Source organism: Gaeumannomyces tritici, assembly GCF_000145635.1.
Source record: "Gaeumannomyces tritici R3-111a-1 unplaced genomic scaffold supercont2.1, whole genome shotgun sequence".
In the NCBI taxonomy this organism is placed as follows: domain Eukaryota; kingdom Fungi; phylum Ascomycota; class Sordariomycetes; order Magnaporthales; family Magnaporthaceae; genus Gaeumannomyces; species Gaeumannomyces tritici.
This window is the reverse complement of record NW_008804545.1, coordinates 3,784,763-3,806,380: the sequence shown is the minus strand read 5'-3', so window position 1 is coordinate 3,806,380 and position 21,618 is coordinate 3,784,763. Positions and strand designations below refer to the sequence as shown.

At 58.3% G+C, this 21,618-nt stretch overlaps 9 protein-coding genes across 9 annotated transcripts in view; 4 read left to right on the top strand and 5 right to left on the bottom strand.

The window, feature by feature from the left end:
• GGTG_01188 (peroxisomal biogenesis factor) overlaps positions 1 to 1,007 on the top strand; it is a 2,903-nt gene extending 1,896 nt beyond the window's left edge. Inside the window, exon 2 of the mRNA XM_009218949.1 lies at positions 347 to 1,007. Coding sequence (XP_009217213.1) covers positions 347 to 509 — 163 coding nt within the window. The 3' untranslated portion in view covers positions 510 to 1,007. The remainder of the gene's footprint in view (positions 1 to 346) is intronic.
• Positions 637 to 2,438, bottom strand: GGTG_01187 (hypothetical protein; the record flags this gene model as incomplete). Its single annotated transcript, XM_009218948.1, has 6 exons — positions 637 to 774; positions 1,086 to 1,187; positions 1,246 to 1,400; positions 1,548 to 1,806; positions 2,031 to 2,257; positions 2,366 to 2,438. The coding sequence occupies 6 exons, from the start codon at positions 2,436 to 2,438 to the stop codon at positions 637 to 639; spliced, it is 954 nt and encodes a 317-aa protein (XP_009217212.1).
• Positions 2,439 to 2,991: 553 nt separating this feature from the next.
• On the bottom strand, positions 2,992 to 3,982 carry GGTG_01186 (hypothetical protein). The gene has a single exon (XM_009218947.1). It carries the CDS (start codon positions 3,776 to 3,778, stop codon positions 3,518 to 3,520), a length of 261 nt encoding a protein of 86 aa, XP_009217211.1. The 5' UTR covers positions 3,779 to 3,982; the 3' UTR covers positions 2,992 to 3,517.
• Positions 3,983 to 4,079: 97 nt separating this feature from the next.
• GGTG_01185 (MFS phospholipid transporter Git1) lies at positions 4,080 to 7,445 on the top strand. The gene is made up of 10 exons (XM_009218946.1): positions 4,080 to 4,768; positions 4,852 to 4,865; positions 4,937 to 5,038; positions 5,125 to 5,292; positions 5,375 to 5,393; positions 5,458 to 5,539; positions 5,596 to 5,648; positions 5,718 to 5,947; positions 6,010 to 6,373; positions 6,479 to 7,445. Exons 1-10 carry the CDS (start codon positions 4,603 to 4,605, stop codon positions 6,844 to 6,846), a joined length of 1,566 nt encoding a protein of 521 aa, XP_009217210.1. The 5' UTR covers positions 4,080 to 4,602; the 3' UTR covers positions 6,847 to 7,445.
• A 952-nt stretch (positions 7,446 to 8,397) lies between these two features.
• GGTG_01184 (chalcone synthase C) lies at positions 8,398 to 10,938 on the bottom strand. The gene is made up of 3 exons (XM_009218945.1): positions 10,144 to 10,938; positions 9,341 to 9,993; positions 8,398 to 9,263 (listed from the first exon to the last, which is right to left on the bottom strand). Exons 1-3 carry the CDS (start codon positions 10,275 to 10,277, stop codon positions 8,641 to 8,643), a joined length of 1,410 nt encoding a protein of 469 aa, XP_009217209.1. The 5' UTR covers positions 10,278 to 10,938; the 3' UTR covers positions 8,398 to 8,640.
• Positions 10,939 to 11,491: 553 nt separating this feature from the next.
• Positions 11,492 to 12,337, top strand: GGTG_01183 (hypothetical protein). Its single transcript, XM_009218944.1, has one exon. It carries the CDS (start codon positions 11,728 to 11,730, stop codon positions 12,169 to 12,171), a length of 444 nt encoding a protein of 147 aa, XP_009217208.1. The 5' UTR covers positions 11,492 to 11,727; the 3' UTR covers positions 12,172 to 12,337.
• Positions 12,157 to 14,333, bottom strand: GGTG_01182 (transcription factor AATF/Che-1). The gene is made up of 3 exons (XM_009218943.1): positions 14,173 to 14,333; positions 14,018 to 14,120; positions 12,157 to 13,946 (listed from the first exon to the last, which is right to left on the bottom strand). Exons 1-3 carry the CDS (start codon positions 14,240 to 14,242, stop codon positions 12,386 to 12,388), a joined length of 1,734 nt encoding a protein of 577 aa, XP_009217207.1. The 5' UTR covers positions 14,243 to 14,333; the 3' UTR covers positions 12,157 to 12,385.
• Positions 14,334 to 14,461: 128 nt separating this feature from the next.
• On the top strand, positions 14,462 to 16,098 carry GGTG_01181 (nucleotide-binding protein 1). The gene is made up of 5 exons (XM_009218942.1): positions 14,462 to 14,669; positions 14,806 to 14,935; positions 15,009 to 15,128; positions 15,199 to 15,423; positions 15,507 to 16,098. The coding sequence occupies exons 1-5, from the start codon at positions 14,466 to 14,468 to the stop codon at positions 15,851 to 15,853; spliced, it is 1,026 nt and encodes a 341-aa protein (XP_009217206.1). The 5' UTR covers positions 14,462 to 14,465; the 3' UTR covers positions 15,854 to 16,098.
• GGTG_01180 (hypothetical protein) lies at positions 15,873 to 21,528 on the bottom strand. Its single transcript, XM_009218941.1, has 4 exons — positions 21,124 to 21,528; positions 16,716 to 21,047; positions 16,499 to 16,660; positions 15,873 to 16,421 (listed from the first exon to the last, which is right to left on the bottom strand). Exons 1-4 carry the CDS (start codon positions 21,293 to 21,295, stop codon positions 16,093 to 16,095), a joined length of 4,995 nt encoding a protein of 1,664 aa, XP_009217205.1. The 5' UTR covers positions 21,296 to 21,528; the 3' UTR covers positions 15,873 to 16,092.
• Between the last annotated feature and the right edge of the window lie 90 nt (positions 21,529 to 21,618).

Below are 21,618 nucleotides of genomic sequence, written 5' to 3'. Positions count from 1 at the left end.
ATCGGCCGCCAGCTCGGCTACGCCGGCTACCTGACCTTCGACGCCGCCACCGTCCTCGACGCCGCCGGCGTCCGCCGCTCCCCGCGCGCCGCCCGCCTCCAGCGCGAGGCCTACCGCTTCTGGGCCATGGGCCTGCTCTGCAGCGTCTCGGCCCAGCTGTACGCCCTCTACCGCCTCAAGGAGCGCGAGGCCAGGGTCGACCGCAAGGAGGGCGAGGGCGTCGTTGAGGGGAAGAGGATCGCCCTTGTTTTAGTTTTTTTTTNTTTTTTTTATTTGTCTCCTCCCCCACCTGACCTTTGCCTCGGAGTCATTAGCCCGTGCTAACAACTGCTGTCTCCCAATCTAGCGAGAGAACCGCCGCCCGCACCCAGCTCCTCTCCGACCTGTGCGACCTCACCATACCCTTCTCGGCCCTCGGCTGGGTCGGCCTCGACGACGGCATCGTCGGTATCGCGGGTACCGTCAGCAGCGTCCTGGGCGTTATTGCCCAGTGGAAGAAGACGGCGTGAGCCGGGCGAGCGGAGCGCGCGCGTTTTCGCCCCCCATACGAACACTGGGTCAGATGCAAGATCAACCTCGGGACGGCTCGGAGGAGCATCAGGGCCGTGATTTGGGGTAATAGGGGTTTCTAGGAGGCTATGAATGACTTTTCCCGGGGGCAGTGTTGGTTATGCTCGATTCCTTGTCCGCTGGGCTTTGCATGTTCTTGCGCTGCTGGTTCTCGTCCTTTTTTCTTATTTCTGCCGTCCCCTCCGCGTCCCTTGCCCTGCCTGCCTGGATCGAACACGGGGTCCTGGGTCGACGGCAGAGCCGCGAGCATGTACAATGTTGTGTATAACTGATTTCCTTTGTGATGCGGATTCCCAGCCTTGAGGTCATGACGCCGGTCCTTTGCATATAGTGCTTCCATTTCCTTTTCTGGGCAAACGGGCGTTGACTTGGCTTTTGAAATCCATCCTTGTGTCTCTTGATATCTCCTTGTTTTCTCGTTTGATATTGGCTCCCCCCGTTAGCACACCGTTCGTGTTCCAATGCCGCGTCCCGGCCAAACAGTCCCCCGTCAGTCCCCCTCGGCCTGGACCCACCGGTGCGTCTCCAGGCTGTAGGACGCCGACGGCGATGGCGAGGAACGGCAGCGACGCCCGTGTCTCGCCCAGCCCCATGGCCTCGTAGATGCCCAGCAGGCGCTCGGCGAAGCGGTAGATGATGCCGCCACGAGACGGCCGAGATGACCGCCACCATTACCACGTGCGGCTCCGTCACAGGATGCGCACCGGCCTGACCGCGACGGGCCTCGAGGAGCGCCCCTGGCGTCCGGGGGTCGAGTCCGGGCTGGACCAGCGCAGGCTGCGGAGTCCTTTCTCCTTTCCCAGACGGCGGATCTTGCGCGGCCCAGCAGTCTTTCGGTACAGATGGCACACGCACACACCACACAAGGGTCAGCCAAGTCTCAAGCTGGAGGGGAGTGGGAAAAGGTCGACAGCAAAAAAAGCCCTCGTCTCACATGCTCGGCCGGCTCTCCCGCACCCAGAGCAGGGGCCACAAACAACAAGCCCGCAGTGGCGGCGGCGGCGGGGCGTTGAGCATGTCCTCGCCGCTCCCGGCCACCACGACGCTGGGCGCCGCCGAGGCAAGGCCCGTGACGAACCGGCCCACGTAGAAGCCGCTTCCGCCGCCGCCCGCCCGCCCGCCGTCACGAGCAGGCAGAAGAGGCTGACGGCCGCGCACGAGGCGAGGTAGGGCCGCCGCCGCCCAACCATCTCGGAGAAGGGCGGGATGAGGTAGCCGTCGATGGCCCTGGCCTAGCTGGTACCTTTTTGGACGTTCGGTCAGTCAGTTCGACGGTAGGTGTGGAAATGCCAGGGGTATCACGGCTGACGCATCAGGGGTTGGGCGCCCGTTTCGACTTGGTTGGTCCGCCGTACTTCTGGCTTGGACTCGAAAGTTGGGAGATTTGCCCGCTAGGCTATACCTGGCGCTGGATGATATGGAACGGTCTGGAATCCGGGCTAGATGGGCGCTCGGCTTACATGAAGGTGAAGGCGATCAGCGACCGCCTCGGCCCAAAGCCGTACTCGGCGGCTGCGCGGTCCGCGACGGAAGCCCGAGTCGGTGTCTTTTTGGCTCTTGTCCGTCTGCACGTCGGCTACCTCTTCGGAGGGGGATGATTCGTTGAGGTCGCCCATTGCAAGCACTATCGTCGCGCCGATGTCGTGTGCTGCGAGCCATGACGGTAAAGAGGACACAGCACACAGGGCTAGTGCGGTTAAAGATGTATACGCATGCTCGCCAAGCACATGACTTCTCCTTTGCTGGGGCCAGTTTTATAGAAGGATGGGTCCTCGGGTTCCCCATCGGAAGATACTCCTGTTGTTGGCCATGCTCTGGGCGGACTGGGAGATATCAGTTTCTGTACGCAACTGCCTGTGCACGCCCATTGACATATCCTATGCTTAGAGGAGACATACATACTCCGGTAGTATGACGGCGATATCATCCCATCTGGATTCGGTCGTCTAGCATAACGCAATCAGCACTAAAACCCCAGCATTGGGCAACAATGACGAAGCGACGTAGTGCTTGTCAGTTTCTGACCCTGGTCTACGCCGGTCCATAGGGTAGTTGTCTCAGGAAGGCATCGCGACTAGTGAAAAATATCACGAAGGATCCAGGCTCTTGCCTCAAACGGGGGCTGTGGAAGCTCGCAGCTCATGGATTAGGCCAATCTCTTGGGTTTGTTACTCCTCGGAAGCTAGCGACGAGGACTTCTTGGCTGCCTAGCCGGGAGTCAAGTTTCATCAGGGTTGCCCGAAAACCGCCGGGACAGAGGTTTGGCCAGTACCCTCCCGGAGCTGCCTGATAGCCGCTACCGGAGAAACCACCGCAGTCTTTAACCATGCAAACCACACGGAGTCAGTCCTGCATCAAGTGTTTTGTGTGTCGTCAGCAGCCAAAGCTATGAGTGCAAACAACAACAATCAGAAAGCAAGCCTTGTGTCAGGGGCACTGCAACCGCGAAACTGGGGTTGCCCCGAGAAGACAGGGGCGGCATTCGACCTGAGAAGTAGGTCCAAGTGAAGCTATCAAGGTTGTCGATCGCGGAGCTGACTATATCAAGGCGATGTCGTCACAACGCCGTCAGTTGGCATGCTCAAAGCAATAGCACAGGCAACCTTCAACGACGATGTCTATGGAGAACACGCCACGACGGCCGACTAGATGGCCAGCCTCTGCGGGCACGAGGCCGCAGCCTTCGTCATCAGCGAAACCATGGCCAACTAGCTTGCGCTGAGGGCACTTCTGTAGCAACCACCGTGAGTCTCCTAGTTTCCTTCCCCTTTGATGCCTGGTTCTCCTTCACGGCCACAGCAATATAACAAACACGACTGCCAATACTCACCAACCAAACCAAACCAGCTATGGCCATCCTCGCCGACGCGCGCTCGCACATCATCCACTTCGAGGCAGGCGGCGTGGCCCACCTGTCAGGCGCCATGGGCCGCTGAACGGGCGCCACCTAGCCGTCGAGGACGTCGAAAAGCACGCGGTGCTGACCGACGACATGCACAAGTGCCCCGACCCGCGTCGTCAGCGTCGAGAACACGGCGGGTGGGTCCGTGGAGACGAACATGGTGTGGCTGGACCTGAAGGGGGCTGGGGTTTCGGCCGCGGAGTGGAACGAGGCTGGGAGGAGGCACGGGCTGAAGCTTGATGGGAAGAGGTAGTGGTGCACCAACCAGCTGTCTGAGGTCGCTGTCGCCAGGCTGGCCGAGGTCATGGACCAAGTATTGGGACTAAAAGGGGCTGCGGATGTGCTTGCCCGGCTGTGAAATGGAGAACAGTGTCGGGAAGGGGTAGAAACAGGCAAGTGTAGGTAGAGTCGTCAACGGCAACGGGTGCTCGAGTCTCGCTACAGACAGGCAAGACGGTCCAGAGAATGGGGACCCGAGATACAGCTTTGACAGCAGGACGTAGATAGGCCAGAAGAGCCTTAGCCTTGCCTGCCCGGTTGGGGTGGCGATGGTGTGTTTATCCTAGCGGCTGTGGGGATGTGGGGTACACCAGCAAAGGCTTAGCGCAACCAAGCCGGCAATCCCAAAAGCTTGTTCTTTTGGGGGAGCAGCCGCCTTGGCCCGAACTTCACCTCCATCCTTATCCCCCCTCGGCGAGTCCGGCCCAATTGCTCCTTGCGACGCAGCTCCAGCCCGTCGGCCTATCAGAGCATCTGGGCCTTCCCGGGTGACCTGACGCTGCATGCGAGTGGGTGGTGGGCCCAGCCATTTCTCTCCGAAAGAACATGTGCGACTGTGGGTGTGCATGGATCCGTGTCACGACGATATCTCGACACGGGCTAGGACCCAATTGCAGCTGTTGGCGGCAGCACATGGATGGGGATGGGTGGGATCGGCATGAAATGGCCTGCCTTCAAGCCCAGCCCCTGTTTCCGCAGTGGTCGGATGGAATGGTCTACTGTAGATAAAAACCGCAAAGAATCCCCCACCGTACCTACATACATGGCTCTGGGATTACTCTGCCGTCTCTCCAAAATTATAGTCCTCCCTGCACCCTCGCCTCAATTCCTTCCACTCCTCATCCGCGACAATGAGGGGGTTTGGACGCAAAAAGTCGGAGAACGAGTCGGTGGCGACGCCCGAAACCCCCAGTCAGCCTGCCGGGAACGACGCCGAGGTGGATATAGTACAGAGCCAGCCGTTCTGGACCGCCATCATGCCAGTAATCGCATGCGGCGCCGGCCTTTTCTCAGACGGTATGTGTGTAGTGTAACCGGCCCCAACCGGCGAGTGTATGCCACCAGCAAGCGACTAACACTCGGAATGTCACGACCGGCAGGCTATATCAACAATGTGAGAAACCAACTCTTTTGCTTCCAGTCTTGTGCGCTTTTGCCCTCGCTAAACAATACAACGAGCTTTAGGTTATTGGCTCTGTGTCAACTGTCCTTGGGAAGCAGTATGACTCTGTGTACACCGATTCGAATGCCAAAAAGATTGTCAGCGCCATAGCCTTTGCCGGAACTGTACGATTCATTACTTGACCGATTCTTCCATCCCTATTTCGGATAACTGCCCGCCACTTCAGCCTCTGACCTGCTCATCCCTCTAGGTTGTTGGCCAACTTCTCTTTGGCTGGCTCTCGGACAACTGGTCGCGGCGCAACTCCCTTCTCGTATCGACTATCATCCTGATAGTCTTTACTGCGCTCGCTACCGGCTCTTACTGGTACGGAGAGGCCGCGGGCATGTTCAGCATGCTGACTGCCTGGCGCTTCTTTGTAAGTTGGCTTGGCCAAGTGTTTGCTTTCCATCTTTTCGTTCCGCCTTTACCCGGTGCGATACTTACGCTCATGGAAATAGGTTGGGATAGGAATAGGAGGTGAGATAACCCCACCATGCTGGGGCAGAACCTCCAGAAGGACCCTTGGCTCACATCCGAACAGGAGAGTACCCCGCAGGAAGCGTTGGCTGCGCCGAGTCGACAGGCGAGCTCAAGAGCGGGAGTCGCAATATGTGGTTTATCTTGTAAGTCCTGCGCTGATATTCTCGGGTTGAAAATCTCCGGCTGATCCTCGCCAAAGGTTCACCAATAGCATGATTGATTGGGGCTTCGTGATGGGTGCATTTGTCCCGTGTAAGTTTGTCTTTCGGCTGTGCTAGGGACATGGCTCAACAGTGACTGATTGATGGTGGGATAAACTAGACGTTGTCGCGGTCGCTGCCCAGAACACGTACCTAGAGACCATTTGGCGTACCAGTCTGGGGATAGGCGTTGTGTTCCCCTTGGTGCTGCTAGGGCTTCGATTCCGGCTTCAAGAACCCGAAGAGTTTAAGCGAAACTCGATGAAGCATGCCAAGATGCCATATTGGCTGGTCCTGAAGTTTTACGGCTGGCGGCTGTTGATGGTTAGCTTGATTTGGTTCATATACGACGTGAGTTTGTTTTGGCACTTTCCCCTGGAACCCTAGGACCACCAAGTAACCCCAGACGGCAGTTCCTCACCTATGCTTTTGGCATATACTCATCGGCGATCCTGGCAAACATCTTCCCTTCCGATGCGCCCTTGACCGTCATCTTTGGCTGGAACACGGTCATCAACCTATTTTACATACCAGGGACGATGCTCGGCGCCCCCCTGAGTGATCTGATTGGGCCTCGGTACGCCCTCGCCGCCGGAGTCACGGTGCAGGCTATAATCGGATTCATAATGGCCGGCCTCTACCCCAGCCTCTCACAGCCGTCTACGGTTGGGGCTTTTGCAGTGGTTTACGGCATCTTTCTCACCATGGGCGAGCTTGGCCCAGGGAACAATATCGGGCTTTTGGCAGCAAAAACCTGCGCAACCGGAGTTCGTGGGCGTGAGTATACAAAAAAAAGAAACGCCACCTTCCCTAGCCGAGGGCGAGGAGTTGAGGCCGACCCAAATATAGAGGGCACCCTACTGATCCACTCCTCTGCTGCAGAATACTACGGCATAGCCGCGGCCGTCGGCAAGATCGGCGCCTTCGTAGGCACCTACGTCTACCCGTACATCGAGGCGGCGGGCGGCGGCGACAAGGCGGCGTCGGCCCAGTACCCCTTTTACGTCTCGTCCAGCCTGTGCGTCGTGTCGGCCGCGCTCGCCCTCTTCTGCCTGCCCGACGTCGGGCAGGACACCATCACGCACGAGGACGCGCGCTTCCGCCAGTACCTCGAGAGCCAGGGCTACGACACGCGCCAGCTCGGGCTCAAGAAGGGTGAGAGCCTCGACGACGACGTCGCGGCCGACGACAAGGGCGCCGCAGCGACCGCCGCCCCGACGTCAAACGCAGTCGGTGCCACAAAGGCATAGTGGGCTTCATGTAGGTGGTCGCTGTCTGTGCGTGCCGGTAGATGATGGGGCATGGTAGGGTGGAACAATGAAGGGTGTATTCAACGCTTGCGGCGGCGGCATGTTCTCCAGTGGAGGTTGAAATTCCGCGGGTGATATACCGACATGATGAGAATTTTGGTGGGCTGCCTTGGTGAAGGAGCAGATATCAAAATATGAAGTCATGAGATAGCTAGTTGCGGAAGCTATTTTGTATTGAGTGTTATGTCTGCACTTGCAGAGGAAGCTTGCTTTAAACTGGCAACCCAGCTTGGTCGCAATAATGTTCGTTCCTCTACAAGGGCCAATTCGCTGCTGGGATTCGACATTTGGCACCCCGGTACCGATATCCCGTGAGGATGGCGTACGGGAACTCAGCTCCCCTCGCGACAGCTGGTTGTAAGGGAGCGGGAGGAGAAAAGAAAGAAAAGGAGAATCGGCACCGAACGGCAGCAGTATGATGGCGGACCCCAGTAAAGAAAGGACGTTGAGCTAGGGAACTCAGGTGGCAGCTTCGCGTTCTCTCAGTTAAAGACCCTGTGACCGCTTCACTTTTGGCCCAATGTTCTCCATCATTTTATGATTGGGTTCTCCGCTCTTCTTCGCCGCGCGTATAAGAATCTTGTTGGCACCACGGAGGGTGTAAGCAAGTTCTTTATAAGCTCTGACAGAAACTCGGCACCTCTTTGTGACACAGATGCGGTAGACGTGGCAAACTTTCCAAAGGGGGCAAGAAGAGTAAGAATGGGAAGAAGAGGAGTGTGAGGCGGGCTCGTATCTACCTGGATCTACCTGGGTATCGCGACACGACAGCGACCAAGGGCGGTCACCTATTTATTCTGGCCATCTCGCCGCTCTCACACAATGCATGCATCCATCGCAGCACTCTCCGCCCTCCGTTAACCGTATCTCACAATCTCGTATATTTTCTGTCTGCCCATTTCACCTGCCATCGCTGGCGGCCTGTCTTTCACGTCTAGATGCTTTCTCTGTGTCAGCACAGCCAGCCTTACCTGGTTAGCGTCTGGGTCGTTATCACTTTCTCTGTTCTTTTTATTCTTTCTATTCTTCTTGCTCTTTTTCTCCTTATTCCCCCCCATTTTCTTTGCTGTTCTGATTCCTAGGCACATTGGCCTCAGGGTATTACCAAGGTGAAAATAGGCCATTTTGTTTGTATATTCCTGCACAAGATGGCACTACGGACCTTGTCCGGATGGATGCCTACTCTGCAGTGGCGGGATTAACTTGCACGGGCACCACATGCAGACTTTTCTTTTACCCTTATTTTACCAGCCGAGAGGCCTACCAGATGGAGTACCCAGTCGGCGGCTATATGTTCAAGCTGGCGAAATGTGAAGAAGAGGTACCTGCCCTGCCCGTTGCAGGCTCCAGAGAGACCACAACGGAAAGGCGGGTGTGATAGGTGTTCAAGGTTTTGTTGACAGTAAATGGAACCAAGGCCGCATCGCCATAGGTCGGATTGTAATGAATAACCCGCGTGCCAAATCTTTTCACCATTGCATGTCACTATTCGGACCATGACTAATGGAACGTTTGTATTGTATGTGTCTAAAATAGGGCCCAGGTGGTAGATGTTATTGAAAGATAATCTGCACCTCTGGGTGGCAGGCTGAAAGCACACCGTGGTTCTTGGCCTCAAGCACATGTATGATGCACACGTGCCGACAACCTCCTCGACAGCCCAGCTGACCACACTCTAGAAGTGTGTGTGACCCACGCCACCACACCCATTCCATTAACGTCTCAGGAGACCCTCTAGTCTAACTCGACCCCAGCCAACGCCTCGCTTATGAACGCATCCGATCCTGCCGACTCAACAAATCCATTAGAACTACCCGCAACGCCGCTACTCTTGTTGCCATTTCTGCTGCTGCTCTGGGGCGCAGCCCGTTTCGATTGCACGTCGTCTTCGTCGTCGCTCCTGCTGGCCTCGCTCTCTGTCTCGGGCGGCGTCTGCAGGCCCGTAACGGCGGCCGCGCCCTGCCGCCTCCTGCGCAGCATACACATCTCGACTGTGATGCCGGGGCCGAAGGCGCAGCCAACCACGTAGTCGGCCGGGGGCCGGCCACCAGGGGTGTGGGCGTCCATGTCCTTTTGGCGCAGCCGGTCCAGGACGCTGAAGATGGTGGCGGAGCTCGAGTTGCCGTGGTTCATGTACGTGTCGTAGCTCGCCCGCATGTGCTCGGGCGCCATCCCCATGGCCTTCTCGGCGCCCATCAGAATCGTGGCCCCGCCCGGGTGCATGGCCCAGTCGAAGTCGGCCGCTGCGCCGTACGTCTTGGGCAGTGGCGGCAGCGACGACATCAGCGAGTCGAACGTCGGCCGGAGCACCTCGGCCGTCAGTTTGGGCACGCGCTGTGTCAAGATAACCTTCCATCCTGAGCAGATTGTGTTTTCATGGTTAGCAGGGATGAGTCAAACAGCCGCGGGAGCGGCAACCTAAGACCAAACTCACCAGCCGGATCCACATCGAACCCAAGGTCGACTTCCGAGTCTGGTATCGTCCTGTTCTGCCATCCGAGCAGATCGAACGCGGGCTCTGTGGTCGGGGCCTGGCCGACGCCGTTGCTCAGCACGACGGCGCTGGCGCAGTCGGAGAAGAGGCAGACGCCGATCCTGGTGGTCTGCTCCGAGTTGATGCTATCCAGCTCGCTGCGCACAAACGTGGTGCTGACCTCGAGGGCCAGGACCAGGATCCGCGCCGGGAGGCCGCGCATGGCGTGGCCGAGGGCGAGGTTGGCGGCGGTGCGCAGGGCGGCGAGCCCGCCGCTGCAGCCGACTCCGTGCAGGAGCACCTTCTCGACCGAGGGGGACAGGCCCAGCGCACGGGCGACAAAGTGGTCGTAGCCCGGGTTGGCGCTGTCGGTGCACGTGGTGGAGACCACGTGGGTGATCTGGGCGGCCGCGTCGTCGCCGCCCAGCCCCGCGTCCTCCAGCGCGCGGCGCGCGGCGCTGATGGCCAGGGGCACGCCGTCGCTCATGAAGGTGCTGTGCAGCTCCGCTATTGACGGCGCCGTCGGCCCGTTGACCAAGGGGTGGTCTGGGTTGCCGATCGAGGAGCGCCCCTCGATGCCCGTGTAGCGGTTTATGTCTAGCACCTTCTTCATGCTGCGCGTGGGCCGTCAGGTCAGCACACCGAGATGCTCCTTTCCCACCTCGCTTCCTACATCTCGCACCACGTACACCGACCGGATGAATACTGGGTTGCATGAGGGGCAGGCACATGCGCCGGGCGCGCCCTTGGCCAGGACAACTCACGCTGGCGAATCTGGGTAAAAGCGCTTCCCCAGAGTCTCGACCGCATCCGGCTTGAGCGAGTACGGGGGGTACTGTGAGCCAACTCCCAGGATGGAGAGCCCCAGCTCCCGGAAGCTGCTCTGCGGCGCAGCCATTTTTGCGGCACTTTCTGGTCTTCTCGTCCCTTCTCTCCGTCCCGTTCCGCTCGTCTTCTTCTCCTCCTCGTCTGCCTAGGCCCTTTTCGGCCGCGTGCCTCTCGGTGAGAAGGTCGGCGACGGCGAATTGAGAGGGTGGGGGGTAGGGAGGCTGTTGACGGTTAAGGTTAAGGGTAGGCGCAGCTTTTTGTTGTTTGCGATTGCGGTCTTGAGCAACAATAACAATCAATGATAGGGAACAAAAATGTTGAGGTTGCTTCTTTTGGGTTTCCGTTTCGAGCGGCAGAGAACGGGCCGGCAATGCAGGAGCTGCTTGGCCAAATCAGGCAGGGGCAGAGGTGTAGGTAGGCAGGATACACTAGGTACCGTGTTTGCGACGTCAGTGGAAAAGCATTGATTGCATCTTCCTCCCAGACTTCCCAACCTGTTCGACCCTCTTGTGCTGGAACCCTGCATCGCCCGCCCTTTGGTCCACACACAGGAGCATATTTCCTCCCCCTCCAGCGGTCAGGAACCAGATGGGGCCCCATCAAAAAAAGACTCAAGGGCTCGGCTGGGCAAAAGTTACGACATTGTACCTCGGCCATGGGTTGTGCCGCGCCGCGGCCTGGGACCGGATGGCAAGCACAGCAAAAAGGCGATGAGAAAAAAAAAAAAAAGAGTCGCGGCGCGCGATCATGCGGTGAGTGCAATCGTGCAGGGATCATGGGCTTGGAGTCACGGTATCGCGTTAGGTCCCTGAATCGTAAGGGGACGTTTTGGGGGAGGCTGAGAGGACACGCTGCGTCAGGATTCGGTAGAGGTTGCGTGGCCACGGCTCGACAAAGGTGCTGCTGTCGTCGCACCAAGTGCCCAATTCGACGGCCCAGCAGCGGGACTTGGAAGGACTGGCGAGCGCGAATTGGCCAATCGATTTGCCTGCGGCTGCAAGCTTCGCAGGGATCGCCCCCGCAGCCCGACCGCCTGGCTGATGCAGCCGCCCAGTCAGTGTGGCTAGGGCCGTTTGTGCTCTGCATCTGGCAGTTGCAGCTACCATGGATGGTGATGTGCATCATAGCCTAGGTCGGGCGGCGGCATTCATCTCGGCAGGCAGTAAGTAGACTTGTGATTTGCAGAGGTGTGGTGTGTTTTGGGGTGTGGGTGTCATCCATTTAACAGTAGCCTTATATAATCCCAGCCCGTTGTCAAAGCGACCAACTCGGTTTACTGAAGAGAGTTTAATGGTCTCCAAGGTATCTACTAGTAGAGATGACTGGCGCAACGTCCATCCCACCCCAAGCATGCAAGTACCTCGGATGTACCTCTCTGTGGGGGCCTTCGGTCCGCTGAAACCCTCATCTCACCCCTTCGTTCCTCATTTACGCGTTCACGTACCTAGGGTTGTTCCGATCCCGACTGCACGGGGCAAACACAAACCCGACCCTTGTGCCCGCCCACAAACTCCCCAAAAATGATACCATCCAAGCTCCCCCTGATCCTGCATATCCTGGTCGAGACGGCCGCGGCACGGTCCTTCATCCTGCAGCCCCGGAGCCAGCTGCCGCTCGAGCGAGCCCGGGACCCCGCCGCGCGGGCCGAGGCCGACCTGATCCTGAAGAACCTCGGCGGCGCCCTCCTGACCACCAACCTGGTCGCCGTGGCCCTGGTCCTCCGCCCGGACGACGAGTTCCTCGACCGGACCGGCCGCCTTATCGTGCTCGCCCTGGCCTCGTATCACGTCTGGCCGGCCTACAGGGCCCTCGCGCGTATCTTCCGCCCGGCCTCCGCCGCCGCCGCCGTCGAGCGCACGCCTAAGAGCAGTGCCCCGTTTGGCGGTCCGCCTGTGCACCTTGCCGTCCATACCGTCTGCTTCCTTGGCTTGTTGGGCTCCGGCCTGCTTGGCGCAACGGGCTGATGGAAGTGGTGATGAGTGAGTGGGGAGGATAGTACTAGGCAAGATTCTGATGACAGATATTTTGTCTCCCAATGGCACTTGATATTCCCATGCCAACCCGATTTTCGAATGTTTTATGTGCACCAGCCCTACATTAAAATATCCCAAAACCGATCCATGCTCAAGGAACCCTGTCCTCAAGTCGGCTTTGCTCGGGTTTCTGAGCCGGCCTTGTCTACCTGAAGAGCCTCAGACCTTCCTCCTCCAAGTTTCCACCCATCTCCTCATCCTCGGACCCATCGTCCTCGCGCAGCTCCATCTTCTGGCCAAACAGCGTGCCGAAGAAGCGGTCGATGGCCTCTTGCCCCCAGCCCCGCCGGTCCTCGGGCGCCATGAAGTTTTGCAGCTTCTCGTGCACAGTGAACCGCAGCTTGCGACCCTTGCTCGCCCGCCTGTCCACCACCTTGCGCGTCTTGGCCTCCTGGGCCGCCGCGCCCCACCGCACCGTGGGGACCGACGAGCCACCCGGCCCGCCGTCGCCGCCCGAGTCCGTGGTCCGCTGGTCCACAAGCTCCTTGAGCAGCAGCTGGTAGAAGTCGGCATCGTCGTAAATGCCCTCGTCCTCCTGCACCTTCTTGGCCATCTGCACCGGCGCGCACGACCGCGGCACCCGCGTGCGCTTCACGAGCCGGTCCGACTGCACCAGTTGGTCGTCCAGCACCGACGTAAGTCGCTGCACCGTTGCATTGCCCAACTTGCGCGAGGTAGCTACTGCTGTCGTGCTCCGGACTTTGTTTGACCACTTCTCAAGCACCTTTTTTCGGTGCGACGCCGCCCGAGACTCGATTGCCTCCATGTCCTCCCAAAGCTCGCCGAGAGGCGTGTCCAGTCCCAGTTCCCGCTTCCGCTTTTTCCCGGATGCCGCAGCCGAGCTGGTGGGCAGCGAGCAACGGAAAGTCTCGACAGTGCTCCAGAGTTTGAGCGCCGCCTCCTCGGCCGCCTGGTAAGGCTCGTCGCCCGCCAGGTCTTGATCGCTCTCGGAGATTGTGCCAAGGGAGTTGACGGCCACAAGCGCCTTCTGGAGTCTGATTCGAATGTTGAGGAGAGCATCGAACGAACGCCGCTGTTGCCGAACTGCACTGCCCTTTTCGGCGTCGGCCTTGGCAGCCTCGGACATGGTCGATACGATGCTCTTTTGACCCTCACTCATGATCTTGCGGAGCTCTGCTCTCTTGTCTGCCCCTCCAGCCTCGGATTCATCTCCGCTCGTGCCGTCTGTGTCGTCTTCGTCTTCGCTCCCGTCATCGTCGGAGCCCGAGTCGGTGTCATCGTCCAACCCAGACCCATCCTCAGAGTCAGACTGCCCAAGCCCGTCCTCGCTTTCACCCTCCTCTTCCTCATCTTCATCGCCGATGGAATCGTCTGAGTCGGCCTTCAAGCCCTCCTCTTCCGAGTCGCTGAGAAAGTCGGCAGCGGTAGGCCGTTGCCTTCGCTGGGCAGGGGTGAGTTTCGGCTTCGAGCTGCCACGGAACGTAAACTTGGCGAACTTCTCCTGGTCGCTCTCGCACAAGGCGTCGTCGCTGTCTATCTCTTCGTCACGATCGACATGGTCCGCCTTGAGGTCGGCCGTCTCGGGGTCGGCGAACTCTTCGTCCTCGTCCTCTCCGGATGTGGCTTCGTCATCCTCGTCATCTTCCTCCTCCTCGCTGCTGTCGTCCAATGCCGCGCGACTGACTCTCTTGCCGCTGTACCGTGGCCCAAGAGAGACGGGGTCTGTTCGGCGAAGCTTGCTCTTCCTATAAAGAACAATGGTTAGAGAAGGCACGACAACATGATTTGTGCAAGTCGCATCGCTCGGCAATCTTACCCGACAGAGACGTAATGCTCGGTGCCGTCAAGCTCGTCTGAACCATCTTCGCTTTGGCTATCGTCGCTCTCCTCCACAGGAGCTTCGGCTTCGGGATCGTAATCTATGCTGACTTAGTAAATGATCACCTGCGAACTTTTGCATCTGGGTCTTACCCTGGGCTAGTTTCTCTTCAAACTCGGCGAAGCGCTGCGAGCGACCTTTTGCAGGCGCCATGGTTGACATTTTGCCTGGCGTGTCGCGACGGTCCAGAGCTTCAGCGAGCGCCAGAACGAGAACCCCCACCCAAATTTTTGCCAAAAGTTTTAGCGGGTCCAGATCTCCTGCCGTGGTTTACCGCCTTCTACTTTAGATCTGTCGCGACCTGGGCCTTGCTGTTTTCGGAAATAATGAGGGTCCTTCGGCTTGCAGGCCATGCGGGCGCTTTGACGCATTATTGGATTCTGAGATGCCGGATTTGGAGCCGACTTATTTGTGCTGGATGGGTGCATCTTTGAGCGGAGATGCCAACCTGCCTCACCCTCCCCCACCTCTGTCCGTTCCGAGATTCATAACAGAGCGTACCTGGCTGCTGTCGGGACCTAGAAGCATGAATGCGCCATGGCGAAGGGTGTTCCATGCCTTGGCGCCACTGCGGCATGAAAATCCCTTAGTACGCACGCCTCTTTCCCTTGGTTCTACTGAACCATAGCTGGCACGTCCATTGCGTAGCAACAACATGGGCTTTAAAGATCCCAATGCCGTTCTAGTAAATGTCGCTGACGCGTGACCCTGTTTGCTGGTTACAGGGGCTACCCAAGACTGGGACGATCCCGCGCATGCAGCGCGGCCTGCCCGAAAGGAGGAGGATAAAAGACGTGGCGAGAGTTGTCGCCGTGTCTTCGGCCAAGGGCGGCGTGGGAAAGAGCACAGTCGCCGGTTCGTGTCTCGACTTGCAGTGTCCCTCCAATTCTCATGGGTCTTTATGTTGATCGGCGAATCAATGCTACAGCGAATCTTGCGCTGGCCTTCGCGAGGTTGGGGCACAGGTCCGGGATCCTAGACACCGACATATTTGGGCCTTCGATCCCAACGCTGTTCAACCTCTCTGAAGAACCAAGACTTTCGCAGAGTACGGGACCGAATACCCTACCTCTTATCTGTCTAACGATCTGTCATTGACCCCACCATTTGTGAGATAGACAACCAGTTGCTGCCGCTTTCCAATTATGGCGTCAAGACCATGTCGATGGGCTACCTTGTCGGCGAGGAAGCCCCCGTCGTGTGGCGCGGCATGATGGTGATGAAAGCCCTGCAACAGCTGCTGCACGAGGTCGACTGGGGAGGTCTGGACGTCCTGGTGCTCGACCTGCCGCCCGGTACCGGCGATACCCAGCTGAGCATCACCCAGCAGATATTTCTGGATGGTACGACGATTCCCTGAGCCCGCCCCACCAGCCCCTTTTAATCTTGTGCTTACAACATACCGTGTGTTCGACCTTGCTTTCAGGGTCTATCATAGTCACCACACCACACACCCTTGCGGTCAAAGACGCCGTCAAGGGCATCAACATGTTCAAAAAGGTCAACGTGCCGATCCTGGGGCTGGTGCAGAACATGTCGGTTTTCCGCTGTCCCCACTGCCATGGCGACACGGCCGTCTTCGGGTCCGGCGACGCGGTCCAGGAGGTATGCAGTCAGCATCAAATCGATTTTCTAGGCGATCTGCCCCTCCATCCAAACATTGGCGACGATGCCCATAGGGGGTGTCCCACGGTGGTGGCTGAGCCTGACAGCGAGAGGGCTGCCGTCTTCACTGAGATTGCCAGAGCCATTACGTCAAAGACTGGCCTTTGAGAACTAGCCGCTTCGCAGTCGAGCAACCATAGGTCTCTTTACAGATCCGTTTATTCTAAGGGCATCAAAACTATCGCTTTATATGGGATATAGGCCATGGGGCTGCTGCAATAGGTGATCTAGGACGCGTTGGGTGGAATCAATTAAACAACATGTGTATGGCAAGGCAAGCCCTTCGTCTCAGAGACCCAGACAAGGCCCCGTCTCTCGCCAGCATTTTGTGAGATAAATTCACTCTATCAGGTGAACATGATAGGCGCGCCCTTGCGCCGTTGCTGCGTTCCCCCGCTGGTCTGGCCGTCTTCGAACTCGAGGAAGCCAGTAGCCGCGATGAGTACCATGAAGGCATCCGCAAGCTCCGACACCAGCTCCTCCAGGCGGTGGTCGACGGCGGCGATGCCGGCCGAGCGCTTTAGGATGTGCATCACAAGCATACGGTGGTCCGTTAGGAAGCGGCGCCCTTGTGGCACGTTGTGCGCCCCGCGGCTGACGATGGCCGCGTCGATGACGCGCATCGCCCTGATCAACAGGTCATAGTGATGTGCCAGGGCCTTGGTGTTGCTCGGGTCTACGCAAACCGAAGTCTTCCGGTCAGAACAAAAAGAACACGAGCGGGAGAAGGGCGTGATAGGCTTGCTTGCTTACCGATCTGCAGCTCGGGGTCTGCAGCGAAGAGGCCGGAGAGTTCGATTGCTCGCATGAGGTTAGCCTGCAGGACGTGCTTTGCCCCCTCGCGTCCCTGGCAGAGCTGTAGCAGAAGCGCTAGTTTGGCATTCTGGTATGCATCTTGTTGATCAGAGCTCCCTGCTACAATCATCATTAGCTGGGCTGTAATCATGATTTCCACGCGATCAGTGCTCACCTTCTCGTGCCGAGTTGACGTCCGCAAGAATAGTTTTGAGAGAGTCGACGAGGATGCCGATGAAGTTCAGCCGGTTGAGGGCCTCCACGATCTGATTATCGTTTTCTCGACGGCCCAGGCTCACGAAGGCACCCAGCACTATCAAGGCGGCCGTCTGACACGTTGGGTCGCCTCCAAAGACGTCATCGCACACGACTGTCAACAGCCGCTCGCCGTATATCCTGATTGCCTTGGCAGTCTTCCTCCGCCCTGGAACAAAGTCCCTGCCGTCGTCAATGATGCCGGTGAGATAGCGGTAGCAGATGGCGTAGTATACGGAGCGGAGCTCCGTGTTGCCCGCCCGCCTGCCAATCGAGTGGAGGCAGACCTCAAAAAGCTGGAAGAGCTTTTCGCTGATCAGATTGCCCACCGCACGACTGTCTTTGTCATGCGGGTCTGGGGCCGACAGGTCAAGTTTGTATAGCAGGACGCGGGCCAGCCTTGCAAGTTCGAAGGCCTCCGTTGGTCGGTCCGACCCGAATGATTCGAGGCTTGGTAGGACTGCTTGCAGGGCTTGCAGCAAAAAGGTAACCTTGGCTGTCCCCTGAAGCTCGCTCGATTCGAACATGACCAAGAGAAGATTCACCCAGCTGCTAAGAACCTTGCGTCTCTCGCATTCGGTCTCCGTCTGGCGATTGGAGTACACTAGAAAGTCTTCCAATGTTGTCTGTTCCCGATCGACAGCAGCTATCTCATTAGGGGTAGCAAGCTGACCGCCCTGGGCATCTTGTCTCTTTTTGAGTGCAATGACCTGCCGAGCCCTGTCGATGTTGTAGACGGGCATAGACGCGGGGCCTTCCTCCATACAGGCCTTGAGGTCCAGGTCCTTGAAGTAGACAAACTCGGGAGTGGCGACGTTCCATTGCCCTTCTGATGGTAGGAAATCGAACAAGTCAAACACGGTGGGCACCGTCTGTGGCGTGTCCGAGTCGCCGCCCTTGATCTGACCGTTGAGAGCATCAAAGATGCGGCGTTTGAGGCTCGGCAGACGGTTCTGGGCCACGCTGCAAAGCTCTATCGCTAGATAGTCGAATGTCATGTTCCTGCACGCGAGGTACTCAACGAAGCCGACGGCAGCATCCGACATGAATGAGTTGACGTCGTTGATATCCTGCCCTTCCCACACGAGATCGGGCCGGATTGACTCCTCGCGCATGACGAGGTGGAAGAGGATATCGTTCCGGCGTAGCTCGTCCAAGACAATGCTGGAAGACAGTGGTGCACTCCACAGGATCTGGAAGATCCTCATAATCTTGAACTTGAGCGACACGAGCCAGGTACGCATTCCGAGGTTCTCATCGCCGAAGGGGGTCTCGAGGAGAACCCTGAGAAGGTTATGGAACAGAGATGTGCGCTCCTCGAACTGGCCCCTTGGCTCGACGATTAGGTGGCCGACTCCACACTTGAACCCTAGAAGTAGATGTGCTATCGTGGGCTGGTTGGGCGACGCGCGCAGACAGGAGTAGAGGAAGTCCAGGATGTAGGTCTTGATTTGGTAGTTGGGCGCACTTGCCTCCCGGGCGAGGTCGAGCGGGTGCACCATCTCAGCAATGAGGGAGCCGGCGATGGATTCGGCCTCCCCGTCCTTCTCCAGCGCCACGACCGCCTTGTTGCGGTACGACTGGCGACCCGGACCCGGGTTCCAGGCTGAGATGAGTTTAGATGAGGCTGATATCTTGTCCAGCAGCCTCAGGCATGCCATGGTCAGCTCGGGGTGGCCCAGGCTGCAGAAGCGTCCGAGGTCTGCCACAACCTCCAAGTGGCTCACAAACCCTTCCTCGAAGGAGGCGTATGCGGCGTGGGGCACTGGCCGTTGCCGTTGGCCCGAGTTGGCCTTGACGATTTGGCGAACGAGGTCCACATACGTGTCCTGCAGATCGAGGACTCTGGACACCAGCTCTACTGCACGGATGATGCCTTGGATGAGAGGCGAGTCAGGTGAGGCGGTGCCGATGTCGTTGGATTCTTGATGGATCGTGGCGAAGAGGGAATCCACCACCTGGCTGTTGAACATCCACTCCATCACTCGGGCAAATGGGTGGAGGCAGACGTAGGTGGCGAGATCCTTGGCGGCAATGATGGTGTCCACAGGTATGCTGGTGTCGTTGCCCAGGATGATGAGGTCTTCGTTGAAGGAGTTGATGCACCGCAGAGCAAATTCCAAACATGTCAGCCGCAGAACTTGAAGCTGCGAAGCATCCTGGAGCTCTTTTGACTTGACCCCAAAAACGTGGCCCAAGACGAAGTCCACGTATGGCTCGATACCCGGCATCCTGACGCTTGAGCCGAGGGCTTCGGGAAATGGTAGCGAGTCTCTAAGTAGGCTCGAGCCGTCGCATGGAGAAACAAGCGCGATGAGAACATGGATGAAGGCGTTGGGCTCCTCGAACCCATTACCAATCTCCTCAAACACGGAGTCCATGAGCGCGGACACAGTCTGGCTCGCTGCCAGAGCAGGGCCGCGCTGGGGCGTGCCTGTAACTTGGAAGCCACCGCTGGCAAAGACATCGATGTATTCCCACATGACTCCGCTCTGATGTTCGGTTTTTCGCGACAGCAGGGCCGCCAAGGCATAGAACCCACACGCCCGGAGTCTTGGTGGAATGGGGCAGCTTGATAGCTCTAGTATGAGCTTGACAAGGTCGCCATCACTCCTGGTCAAGAGAAACAGCCGGGCTTCCTCGCTCTGGGAGGAAAGCTTGGCTATAAGGCGAAGGTAGCATTCTAGAAGCATTGCCTCCTCAGGCTCCGACTCGGCCTGCTCACCGCCCGGCTTGGCCGTCCGGAACCCCTGACCCTGCTGGGCGCTAGGCCGCTCGCGAAGCTTTTTGGTAAAGAACTCCAGCTCCTTGAAGATCTGAGACCACGTCAACGACTGTGTTCTCCTCATCTTTCCCGAGGCGTGATGGCTATCCTCAAGAAGGAAGTCGTTTGCCAGCTTGGCGTGCGGCTCCGTGTCGGTGATAGCCTGCAGCATCTCGCAGAAGGCGCACACCAGCGGAGTCGATGCCCTCCGCGACGCCCACTGCATGAAGCCGGCGAGGTTGCTCTCTGCGTCGGACCAAAAGGCGTCAGCAGCATCCGGCCGCCGCTCGAATGCGTAGGATATTATAATGAGGAATCGCTCGAGGTCCAGATCCTGCTCGTGAAACTGGCTGAGCTGGCGCTGTTCGTCCTCGTCGATACGAAGTTTCCGCAAGACGTCGGGTAGGTTTGAGATGAAGGCGTCAACGAAGTCCTCGAGTTGCGACATTAAACAGTCGTGGAAATGGTCTGAAAATGGGATAGACTCAGTTGCCAGTGACGGAGACTTGCGCTGTAGCCACTGCCGGATGCCGATGCGCGAGGGGTCCTGCCATTCGGGGGTGGCAACATCGGCCGCAACCGACAGCATGAAGTCGAAGCCCCCGTCCTTGAGAGCCTCAATGAACTGCTTAGACCGCTCCTTGTCCTCCTTGTCCACGTCGATGGTCGAATCGTCGACAGGGCCTTCGACGTACCAGCCACTGTACTCTGCAATCCACCATACCCTAACGGCGGCATACATGAACGACATGAGCCAGGGCTGGTCGTCAGACTGCTTCACAACCTTATCGTTCAGACTCCTGGCGACCACCATGTCCCCTATGCCCTCGATGGACCCGTACACACGGATGTACGCTCCCAGAACAGGGAACAGGTGGACGAGAAGATGGTCGTACTTGTCGGCTTTCTTTAGCAGCTGGAGCAGCGCTTCGAAGTTTGATACGTCGGCGTGCCGCTTTTCGATAGCAGTGCAGAGTATCACGGCCAGGTTCTCATGCTGTTGTATAAGGCTGAGGCGGCAGAACTCGATGGTCTCTAGCTCGGGGGGTCTGGAGCCGCTGGTCTGAGCCAGTAAAATCTTGTCCGACAGCTTCTGCAGCCATTGTTTGATCAACATCATGGCTGACATGCATCGCGGTACGATCTTCTGGTCGGCGGGTGGACTGGGTGCCCCTGGTGTCGGGGCGCCGAAGACGTAGTGGGCCACGATCTCGCCCATGTCCTGTTGCACGCTGTCATCGAGGCGGTCGTCGTCGGCAAGCTGGATGCATATCCTCATGCAGTCCAGGAGGTACTTTCGCTGCTGGTGGAACCGGATAAGCGCGCACTCGAGAAGTGGCCTGCCAAGCGTTATTTGGCTGTCCTGCGATTCGAGGAGGAGCTTAGCCGCCTCGATTTCGTCGAGATCGACCTCGTCGGCGAGCTGGAGACAGTACTCCTGGAACTCTTGGTTGACCGAGTACTCATCGTCTTGGATCTTGATCTTCCCTATGATGCGTGGCCGTTCCGTGAGCCCACAGTTATCCCAAAGATGCGGCGGGGGGCCAAAGCTGGACCGACTGACCTGTCTGGACCTGGTCCCTGCTCGCCTGCTTTCTCGGCGGCTTTTGGAGGAAGTTCTTGAAGTTCTCGAGGTTGGCATTGAGCTCTTGGACCAGGGACTGTGCCGCCTTGTCCGGGCTTTCCCCTAGTGCCAGCAGGTCGCCGCACAGGGACTGGAGACTCTCGAGAGACATGGTTGGTTAGGAGCGGCGCATCGCCAGGTCAGCCAGAGGAGCGCGGTGCGCAGGGCGCGTTACGCATGGGCGAGGCGTGTGGCTTCTGCAGGTTGCGGTGCAGCTATGCTCGAGGCGAGAGACTGGTTGGGGGGCCCGTTTGACGTGGTAGGCGGTTGGCTGCGGGCGGTCTGTTTGTGAGAGAGGGTCGGGTGCCTCATACGCGCTATCATCAGGTTCTGAAAGAAAGAACGCGATCCAACTTTCTGAGCTCCGACCGCAAACTCCACACTGCTACGAATTGACGTCTGAGCTGGGGACAGGCAGAGGACATGTCTCGAGTA